Here is an 11,862-nt window from a genome sequence, read left to right as displayed (position 1 = left end):
ATAATAAGAAAGGGGGAGATGTTGGGGCCTAGCCCCCACAGGGTTTTTCAACTATGTTGTAAGACTATATATGAGACTGCTCCCTCCTACAAGAGAGAGACATCTTAGCATTTGCAAAATAAAGACACTTCTTAGTACAAAGAGCTGGACATCTGGTCTTTCTTTTCCTGATACCTCGGAGTTGCTTGTGGTGCCGGTGTCACAGTGGAGCTGCTGGGTCTTGCACTCCTCCCTCCTTCTCCTGTCTCCTTTCTCCTTCCCCTTAGCATCCTCCTCCTGTATTCTCAATTTGCTCAGGATATATTGTCCTTTTCCCCTTCTCTGGGGGAATCATGTGTGTCTCTCTTAGGGTTCCCCTTATTCCTCTACCACTCTGGGGTTATGAACTATAAGCTGGTTATCTTTTGTTATCTATATAATAACAACTCATGAGTGAGTTTGTCTTTCTGTGTCTGAGTTACCTCACTCAGGGTGGATTCTTCTGCTTCCATCCATTTGCCGGTGTATTTAAAGATTCAATTATGTTTTGGCTGAATATACTCCATTGTGTAAATGTACCACATTTTTTTATCCACTCTTCAGTTGAGGTTGTTTCTAGGTTCTGGCTATTACATATAATGGTGCTATGAACATAACTGAACAGATGTCCTTGTTGTAAGAATGTGCATCCTTTGGCTACATGCCCAAAAGTTACATTGCTGGGTCTTGTGGTGGACTGATTCCCATTTTCCTTAGAAACTGCCATGTTGATCTCCAAAGTGGCTGTACACGTTTGCACTCTCACTAGCAGTTGAGGAGTGTTCCCCTTCTCCACATCCTCTCCAGCATAAACTGTCGATGGTGTTTGTGATTTTAGCTATTCTGACATGTACAGCATGGTATCTCAGAGTTGGTTTGATTTGCATTTCCCTGATAGCTAAGGATGTTGAAAAATTTCTTAAGTGTCTTTCAGTTATCTTAGATTACTGTATTGAGAATTTTCTATATATTGTGTACCCTTCATTTTAATTGGATTATTTGGTGTTTTGCTGACTAGCTTCTAAAATTCATTTTAAGTTTTGGAAATCAGCCCTGTATCAGATGTGGGGTTGGTGAAGATCTTATCCCATTCTGTTGGATGACCTTTTTTCTTGTTGACTATGTCCTATGCCCTACAGAAGCTTTCTCAGTTACAGGAGGTCCCATCTATTAATTGTCGACCTCTGTTTTGTCTGTGCTACTGGTGTTATGTTCAGGATGTGGTCTCCTCTGCCAATTCGCTCAAGGTTGCCTCTCACTTTCCCTTATAAGTGTTTTAGTGTGGCTGAATTTATGTTAAGTTCTTTGAGCCATTTGGACTTAAGTTTTGTGCATGGCAATTGATATTGATCTATGTGCTATATTCTACATGTCAGCATCCAGTTATGCCAGCACCATTCTAGAAGTTGCTCATTTTCCATTGTATAGTTTTAGCCTCTTTGTGAAAAATTTGTTGTTCATAGCGGTGTGGATTAATATCAGGTTCTTCAGTTCAATTGCATGGTCTACCTGTCTTTGTGTCAACAACAAACTCTTTCATTACTATAGCTCTCTAGTAGAGCTTGAAGTCAGTGATGTTGATGTCCCCAGATTATCCTTTTTGTATCGGGTTATTTTGGCTATCTAGTAGTTTTCTTAAATGGACTATTTGGTATTTTAATGTCTAGATTCTTGTGTTCTTTACATGATTTTGAGATCAGTTCAATCTCAGATATGTCATTCGTGAAGGCCTTTTCTTATTGTGTAAGCTTCCATTTTTTCTTTTCAGAGTGTCCTTTGTCTTCTTTTGATATTTTTATTTTTAAATTTAAATTTAAATTAGAAACACCGTTGCTTCACATGTCAATTCCAGGTCCCTCTCTGTTTCCCTCCCCTCCTCCCATGACCTTCCACCAACCACCCCAACATCCCCTCATTTTCCCAGGGAGGGTGAGGCCCTCCATGGGGGTGTCCACAGTATGTCATTTCATCCAGGACAGGGCCTGGACCCTCTGCCAAGAGTTCAGGGTGAGAGTGAATGTCTCATTGTTGAATGGGAGTCCAAAGTCCATTTGTATACCTGGGAAAAATACTGATCTACTACCCAAGGCTCAATAGATTACCTAGGCCTCCTCACTGACACCCACATTCAGGGGGTCTTGATCAGTCCCATTCTGTATTTCCAGGCATCAGTCTGGGATTCAAGAGCTAACTCTTGTCAGGTCAGCTGTTTCTGAGGGTTAAATCAGCCCAATCTTAATGCCTTTGTTCGCCAGTCCTCCCTCTCTGAACTTGAGTTCAGCTCAGTGCTTAGTCGTGGTAGTCTGCCTCTGCTTCCATCAGCCAGTGAATGAAGTTTCTGTTTCCCAGACTCTCTGACTATGGGATTATAGATTGGCATTCCCCAGATCTATGTACAAAATCTATATATGAGAGAGTACATGACATGTTTCTCTTTTCGTGACTGGGTTATCTCACTCTGGATGATTTTTTCTAGTGCCATCCATTTGCCTGCAAATTTCAGGATTCCATTGTTTTTATCTGCTGAATAGTACTCCATTGTGTAAATGTACCACATTGTCTCTATCCACTCTACATTTGAGGGACATATCTAGGTTGCTTCCAGTTTCTGGCTATTACAAATAATGCTGCTATGAACGTAGTGGAACAGACATCTTTGTTGTATGAATGGGCATCTTTTGGATATATGCCTAAGAGTGGAGTTGCAAGGTCTTGTGGTAGGTTAATTCCGATTTTTCTGAGGAATCTCCATACTGATTTCCTAAGTGGCTCTACAAGTTGGTAATCCCACCAGCAATGGAGGAGTCTCCCCTTTCACATCCTCTCCAGCATAAATTGTTGTTGGTGTTTTTTTATTTCAGCCATTCTGACAGGAGTGAGATGATATCTCAGAGTTGTTTTGATTTGCATTTCCCAGATGGTTAAGGACATTGACCACTTTCTCAAGTGCCTCTCAGCCATTTTAGGCTCCCCTATTGAAAATTCTCTGTTTAGTTCTGTAGCCCACTTTTTAATTGGATGTTTCGGTGTTTTGGAGACTTGCTGCTTAGAGTTCTTTGTTATTTTTGGAGATCAGCCCTCTGTCAGATGTGGGGTTAGTGAATATTTTTTCCCATTCTGTGGGCTGCCTTTTTGTCTTGCTGACTGAGTCCTTTGCCTTACAGAAGCTTCTTAGTTTCAGGAGGTCCCATTTATTAATTGTTGATCTCACTGTCTGTGCTACTGGTGTTATGTTCAGCAAGCTGTCTCCTGTACCAATTCATTCAAGGGTACCACCCACTTTCTCTTCTAAGAGGTTCAGTGTGGCTGGATTTATGTTGAGGTCTTTGATCCATTTGGACTTAAGTTTTGTTCATGGCAATAGACATGGATCGATTTGCATTCTTCTACATGCCAGCATCCAGTTATGCCAGCACCATTTGTTGAAGATGCTTTCTTTTTTCCATTGTATAGTTTTAGCTTCTTTGTCAAAGATCAGATGTTCATACATGTGTGGGTTAATATCAGGTTTTTCAGTTTGATTCCATTGGTCTACCTGTCCATTTTTCATGAGGTTATTTTTTATTTTAATTTTAAACAGCTTGTTTTACATGTCAATCACAGTTCCCTCTCCGTCCCCTCCTCCCACACCCACAATCTCCATCCTCCCACCCTATTGCCAATTCCTTCCATGTAGGGGATATCTAGAGTCTGTCATTTCACTCAGGGCAGGGTCCAGGCACTACCCTAAGAGTCCCGGCTGAGAGAGCATCCCTCTTTGTGTTATGGACACAGGATATCTGTTTGTATTTGAGGGATAAACACTGATCCACTGCTCAGGGCCCCATAGGTTGCCCAGGCCTCCTCACTGATTATCTCATTCAGGGGTTCTGGATCAGTCGCATGCTGGCCTCCCAGCTGTCAGTCTGCGGTCCAAGAGCTCTCCCCTGTTCAGATCAGCCGTCTCTGCTGGCTCCTTTATCTCTTTTGATTGATTTTATTTTAAAGTCAATTTTGTTAGATATTAGGATTGCTACCCCTGCTTATTTTTGGGTCCATTTGATTGGAAAATCTTTTCCCAACCTTTAACTCTCAGGTAATATCTGTCTTTGAATGTGAGGTGTGTTTCTTGTATGCAGAAGAAGGAAGGGTTCTGTCTTCGAATCCATTCTGCTAGCCTGTGTCTTTTTATGGGTGAGTTAAGGCCATTAATGTTGAGGGATATTAATGACCATTGATTGGTCATTCTTCTTTGATTTGCAATGATTGTTGTTGGTGGAGTTATGTGTGGAATTCCACCCCTTTGTTCTTTTGGCAGTTGGTAGAGTGGGATTCTCTAATGCCTATGTTTTTCTGGTTGTAGTTAACTTCCCTGGGTTGGAGTTTTCCTTCCAGAACTTTATGTAGGGCTGGGTCAGGGGATATATATTGCTTGAATCTAGTTTTGTCATGGAATATCTTGTTTTCTTCATCTATAGTGATTGAGAGCTTTGCCGGGTATAGTAGTCTGGGCTGGCATCCATGCTCTCTTAGTGTTGGTAGAATATCTATCCAGGACCTTCTTGCATTTTTTGGTTTGCTATTTCTTCCATTTCTTGCATTTTTTGGTTTGTTTTTTTTTATCCATTTCTTTGAGGGATTTTCCTATATCCTCTTTTAGGGCCTCTATCATTTTCATGATGGTGGTTTTAAGGTCATTCTCTTCTCCTTCATTTGCATTGAAATATTGGCATCTTGCTGGTGTGGAGTCTCTAGAATTGGGCAGTGTCAAATTTGTTTTTCTGTTGCTGAGTGCGTTTTTGTATTGTCTCTTTCCCATCTCTTCTTCTAGTTGGTGCAGAAAGAGCCCCTTACTGCACTGGTGGTTAGGGGACCAAAGTTCCCTTTCGGTGGGTGCTAGCAAGTCCAATAATCTGGTAGTTCTTCTATTCCTTGTCCTCGTTCTGGTCCTGTGGGTGGAGAAGACCAGGAATCAGGGGTGCTTAGCCTCCCACCTGGTCCCCTGGTCCCTTTGCTGGAAGAGAAGACTTGGCATCTAGTTTCTCCTGCCAGGATGGGAAGCTCTTTGGCCATCCCCAGTCACTGGAAGGCATGCCTGGGATGCAGGGCCTTGCCCTCCTACATCTGCTGATTTCCTGGTCTCCTTGGTGGAAGAGAAGTCCTGGAATCTGGGGTGGTTGGCTTCGGCCGCAATTGGAAGCTTTGTGCAGTTCCCAGGCAAACCCCAGGCACTGGAACCGACGTTTAGTTTTCTAAGGTTATGAAACTTTGGTTCTGTAGTGGTCTTCTGAATTCCAATCAACCTCCAGTGACAATTAGCTGTGCTTACAATAAAATGTAAAATTATTACAATCCTACATTGAATTTAAACAATATATATTCGTTTGGGAGGCAGAGGCAGGCAGATCTCTGTGAGTTTGTGGCCAGCCTGGTTTACAGATCCAGTTCCAGGACAGTCTCCAAAATAATACAGAGAAAACCTGTCTTGAAAAAACCAACCCCCCCAAAAAAAACAAAGAAAAACCAATATATATTCTTTCAATTATGCAATCTCTGTTCTTATATGATAGTAGGTAAACCTACAATACTTTGCATTTTATTAGGATTTGCCCCTTTATTTGAAAAGGAGGTAATCAATTTTACTGTCTTTTAAATATTGATATTGTAGCTGTCCTGGAACTCACTATGCAGACCAGGCTGGCCTAGAGCTCGAAGACATCTTCCTGCCTCTGTCTCACAAATGCTGGGATTAAATGATTGTTCCACCACTTGGCACATTTTCTGACCTAAATAATTCATAGATGTAATCTCAAGTTATCTTCTCTTCCACAATAAATTGTAAGTAGAATATCAAGGAATAACATGATAAACAGAAGTGTTTCTCTTACTTTCTGTGTACTATCTGTGTCAGGTGGGGTTAGGTGGGATAAGGGACTAATCTCATGAAATTAGTTTTAAGATTTCTCTAAAGTATCCCTCATCACTTCCTCATATGACACTTTTTGTACTATTCACTAAGAGAAAGCGAAAGACTTTGTTAGGAACAAGAACAGATTTATAAGTCAGCCTTCATGGAGAAACTTGTTGAGACTCATGTAAAAGAGAGAGAGGAGAAAAGGAAGACACATGATAAGTGAATTTAAATCTGGGTTTGCTCTTGGTCAAAGAACATCAAGGGGGAGTGATTTACTGATTGTGATCCTTATTGTACCAATGCATGATACGTAACCCTGATCATATCATTAATCCTTTCAAACTTAAACGTTTTGGTGTCTTACATGAGCAATCTCCAATGCACTAAGTATTTGTGACAAAGAAGCAGTATCTTCATAGGAGAGTGGTTGGAGAGAAAGTATGAGCATGAGAATGGGGTGAATATTGTGAAATCTTCTTTTGGATATGACCTGGATATTGCACAAACATGCACACATATATAGATATAAACATGTGTGCATATATGTGAAATTATGAAAAATAAATACAATACACTACTAATGAAATCAACATCATACGTTATACTACCCTGAATTGATCACTAGGCAACAGGTACAGAAAAAAAAACATATACCTTTCAAGCTTGTACAGATACTATGCAAAGCACCTGAAAACACATTGTTACCTACTTGGGCCACTTCATTCTGTTTCCCCGTATCTTTCCTTTTTAGCTCTTCTTTCAGTTTTTTTTAAGTAAAAAGATGGGATCTAACAATAGATTCCTTTTGGGAATTATGGGAGGCTCTATATACATTTAGAAATACACATCACAATATATAAGAATAATCCTCATAGTATATCATGACATATTGTCATAATATGCTAATAACTTAGCGAACAAGGTATGATGCATTTTCAAGTCTATCCTTTCCATTGAATAGAAGCCAAAAATACTTGTACTTCACTCAAAACTTCTATATCAGAAATTGCTAGATGATGATATGGACACAAACAATTTATATGCATATAGAATTCTGAAAGTTTATGTTTCCCAAAGAGATGTCATCCCAGTCTGTCAATTTGAACCCTAGTCCACATTGATGAAATTGTTTTCACTTGAGCTTCAGCAACCCCAACACCTTGCCAGTAATAGCATGGTGAGAGTCATGATTTGCTTTAAATGCTTTTTCCTGACACCCGAGTTCAGCTTTCAATTCCCAGGTTGCACTTTGCCTGGCTTGCATAGAGCAGATCCATGAATCCCAAGCTCTAAGTGTAGAGTAGACCAACTAACCTAAGATAGTTTGTATTAATATTTTTAACATTTAACATTTTATTTACATTAGAAACAAGCCTGCTTCATATGTCAATCCCAAGTTCCTCTTCCTTCCTCCCCTACCCCCCACGAGACTCCCATCCCGTCTTTCCTCCCCTTCCTAGGGAGGGTGAGGCACTCCATGGGCAATGCCCAAAATCTTTCCTATCATCCAGGGCAGGACCATGGCCCTACCGCATGTGTCCAGCCAAGAGCACATCCATCTGCAAGGAATGGGCTCCCAAAATCCATTTGTATACCAGAGATAAATAATGATTGAGTACTAGAGGCCCCATAGATTGTGGCAGGTTCCTTATTTACACCCACAGACTGGGCGTCTGGATCAGTCCCATGGAAGCTTCTCATCTATCAGTCTGGAGACTGTGAGCTCCCACTTGTTCAGGTCAGCTGCTTCTGTGGGCTACACCAGACCAGTTTTGACCCAATTGCCAATCACTCCTCCTGTCTGCAACTGGTTTCGGTATTTTAGTTCAGTGTTTAGCTGAGGATATCTGCCTCTGCTTCCATCATCCCCTGGAAGAAGTCTCTGGTATGGCATATAAGGTACTTATCAGTCTCATTATAAGAGAAGGGCATTTAAGGGAGTCTTTCCACTATTGCTTAGATTGTCAGTTGGTATCATCCTTGTAGAGCTTTGGAGATCTCCCTAGTACCAGATCTCTCCTCAAACCTATCATGTCTCTCTCTATTATGGTATATCTCAAACTGTTCTCCTCTAGTATCCCCCAACTCTATACTTATATTTCCTTTGGTGAAGTAAAGAACTTTGCAGCGGCATATATGCAAAAACTCTTATCATTCATGACAGGGAATATTGACATTCGAAGGCATGGCCATAGACATCTCTCAGGCGGAATGGGCATGCCTGGATTCTGCACAGAAATTTTGTACAAGGATATCATGTTGGAGGCTTGCAGAAACCTGGTCTCTGGGGGTGAGTGTATTTTTCTTCCATGATTGCTTGTTTATTCCATCCAGATATGGTTTATAGGTATGTCTTTATTATTATCTTGACATCCATATGCTAATGTAATAAAACAAACTTGTAATTCACCATATATAACACAACAATTTAAGTAAGCTTATATTGATATTATATTCACCTGTCCTGGTACTGTCAAACATCCTCAATCGTTTATAGTATGTTTTACCTTTCAGAATCTTTGTAGATTATATGTTGATATGCATCAATGTTTCACAAGATACATGACTTGATATTCAGTAGTAATTTGAAAAGGAACTCAAGGTATACAATCCTAAAAAATGTGTTTATGAATATTTGTAAATATCAGGAGATGGCAATTAGAACATTTGGAAACTCAAACTCCTTATTTGATCAGCACCGTCATTTATTTGAAATCTATTTCTTAGAAACTAATATGCTTTCATTATATCCAGGAATGTTCATATGTCTCTTCTGATATACAGGTCTTACAGTGTCAAAACCAGAGCTAATCAACTCCCTTGAACAAAGCAAAGAACCCTTGAACAGGAGAAACAGAAGTTAAAGAACAGTTAAATCAGAATAAAGAATTGGCATAAGAAAAACACCAAGGTGAAAGTGGAATTTATTCCTTAAAATATGTTATAAAGAGAATGGAAGATGATTCTTTGCCAAATCCTTGAATGCTATTGAGCCCTTAATTTAATCATCTTGAAATGAAAACTCACATTCAAATAATATTTTAACTGTGTGTGATATACAATTTCTCTTTATCATATATGTCTTTTTATGCTTTTCGCATGTATTACATGGTTTTCATTATTATGTATGTCAGATGAAAGCAGGAAATAGAGATTTGAAATTTCTACTTCTTTTTGAAGATTCCATAGTTCTTTCTTTGCCTTTAGATGCCACAGTAATTCAAATGCAACTAACACACACCCATCCTAGGCTCCTGCTTCACTTACCAGTCGAGGTAAACCCGGGCCCGTATCCGGGAAGGCTGCCTGAGATTGATGCTTACAGCTGGGGCTTGCGTCTGTCCCAACAGGATCCAAAGCACCCCAGCATCCTAATCCACTACTCCATCTACGAGACCAGGAAGAGAAGAGCTACCAGAGCTTTGGACTTGCCTACACCCACCAGAAGGAAACTCTGGACCTGTACCCACCAGGAAAGGAAGAGGTTCCTTCTTCTCTCACTGGTTAAGAGAAGGGAAGGAGACAATATAAAAACACATTCAGCAACAGAAAATCCAAAATGATACTGCCAGAGTCTATAGACACTACATTAGCAAGGCCTGAAAGTCCCAATGCAAATGAAACACAAGAGAATGACATTAAAAACAACTTCATTAAAATGATAGAGGTACTCAAAGAGGGTATGAGAAAATGCCATAAAGAGATGGAAGAAACAAAATCCAAAAAGTGCAAGACATGGAGTAAAGGACAAAGCAAAAATTGCAAGAAACAATTCAAAAGGTGCAAGGGCTGAAATCTGATATAGAAATGATAAAAATACAGTCTGAAGGAATGCTGGAAATAGAAAATCTGGGCAAATGGTCAGTACTACAGATGCAAGCATAATCAATAGAATACAAGAGATGGAAGACAGAATCTCATGTGTTAAAAATATACTAGGAGAAATAGATTCATCGACGGAAGAAAATTTTAAGTTCAACAAATCCCTAACACAAAATATCCAGGAAATATGGGACACCATGAAAAGACCAAACCTAAGAATAATAGGTATAGAAGAAGGTGAAGAAGCCCAGCTCAAAGGTGCAGGAAACATATCCAACAAAATCATAGAAGAAAACTTTCCAAACCTAAAGAAAGACATGTCAATGAAGGTGCAAGAAGCTGACAGAACACGAAACAGACTGGACCACAAAAAAGTCCCCTTGACACATAATAATCAAGATGCCAAACATACAGAATAAAGAAAGAATATTAAGAACAGTTAAGGAAAAGGCCAAGTAACATATCAGAATTACTCCTGGATACCCCATGGAAACTCTGAAAGCCAGAAGGTCATGGATACATAACCTATGGATGCCAGCCCAGACTAATATACCCAACAAAGGTTTCAATTACTATAGATAGAAAAAAACAAAATATGACTAAACCAGATTTAAACAATACATGGCCACTAACCCAGCCCTACAGAAATTTCTGGAAGGAAAACTCCAACCCAAGTAAGTTAACCACAACCTGAAAATCATAGGCAGTAGATAATCCCACTTTACCAAAAGGCAAAAGAAAATGGGCTGGAAATCCACATATAATTCAACCACAAACAACCATTCCAAAACAAATAAGATTCAGCAATCTATGGACATTAATATACCTCAATGTTAATGCTCTTAAGTTGCCCATAAAAAGGCACAGGTTAACAGATTGGATTCGAGGACAGAATCCATTCTTCTGCTGCATACAGGAAACACACCTCAGCTTCAAAGACAGAAGTTACCTCAGAGTTAAGGATTACGAGAAGATTTTTCCAATCAAATGGACCCAAGAAACAAGTGGGGGTAGCAATCCTAATATCTAACAAATTAGACTTTAAACTAAAATCAACCAAATGAGCTGAAGGAAGTCATTTCTTACTCATCACAGGAGAAATCCCCCAAAATGAAGTCTCAATTCTGAATGTCTATGACCCAAATACAAAGGCAACCACTTTGGTGAAAGAAACATTACTAAAACTCAAATCACATATAAATCCTCACATATTTACAATGGAAGACTACAACACCCCACTCACGCCACTAGTCAGGTCTACCAGACAGAAACTTAACAAGGAACTAAAGGAACTAATAGACGTTATGACACAATTGGGTTTAACAGACAACTATAGAACATTCCATCCAAACACAAAAGGATACAACTGTTTGTCAGTGCCACTTGGAACCTTCTCAAAAATTGAGCACATGCTTGGGAACATAGCAAACATCAAGAGGTACAAAAATTGGAATAACCCCATGTATTATATCAGACCACCATGCTCTAAAGTTAGAATTCAACAACAACACAAATTGTAGAAACCCTGCAAACTCATGGAAATTGAACAATGCTTAATCGCTCCATTCCTGGGTCAAAGAAGAAATAAAAAAATAAAGTTTTCATAGAATTCAATGAGAATGAAGACACAACATACCCAAACTTATGAGAAACTTTGAAATCAATTCCAAGAGGAAAGTTCACAGCACTAAGTGCCCACATGAAGAAACTGAAGAATAGTCACACTAGAGAATTAAGAGCCCAATTGAAAGTTCTAGAACAAAAGGAAACAATCTCACCCCGGATTAGCAGATGCCTTCAAATAATTAAATTGAGAGCTGAAATCAATAAAGTAGAAACTAGGAATGCAATACAATTGTAACAAAGAGTTGGTTCTTTGAAAAAATCAACAAGATAGACAGGTATCCAAATTTACCAAAGGCAGAGTGTGAACATGCAAATTAACAAAATCAGAAATGAAAACAACAGCCAGTGAAGAAATCCAGAGAGTCATCAGGTCATATTTTGAAAACCTATCCTCCAAAAAATATGAAAATTTAACAATGAACAAGTGAACAATACTCAACGTTATATGGAAAAACAAAAGACAACCCCGTTCAGTAAAATAACACTCCTAACTTCAACCCCTA

The 11,862-nt window shown here is 39.3% G+C and overlaps 2 protein-coding genes across 2 annotated transcripts in view; both read left to right on the top strand.

The window, feature by feature from the left end:
* LOC101838884 (zinc finger protein 883-like) overlaps positions 1-11,862 on the top strand; it is a 109,916-nt gene that overhangs the window by 47,328 nt on the left and 50,726 nt on the right. The gene's annotated exons all lie outside the window — the stretch shown is intronic.
* LOC110342963 (zinc finger protein 300) lies at positions 8,076-9,711 on the top strand (the record flags this gene model as incomplete). Its single annotated transcript, XM_021233694.2, is given in 2 exon segments — positions 8,076-8,201; positions 8,696-9,711. Coding segments are annotated over 2 exon segments (206 nt in total), but the record flags the coding sequence as incomplete, so codon positions are not given.

This window comes from Mesocricetus auratus, unplaced genomic scaffold (assembly GCF_017639785.1).
Source record: "Mesocricetus auratus isolate SY011 unplaced genomic scaffold, BCM_Maur_2.0 Super-Scaffold_100676, whole genome shotgun sequence".
Lineage (NCBI taxonomy): Eukaryota > Metazoa > Chordata > Mammalia > Rodentia > Cricetidae > Mesocricetus > Mesocricetus auratus.
This window is presented reverse-complemented; position numbering and strand designations above follow the sequence as displayed.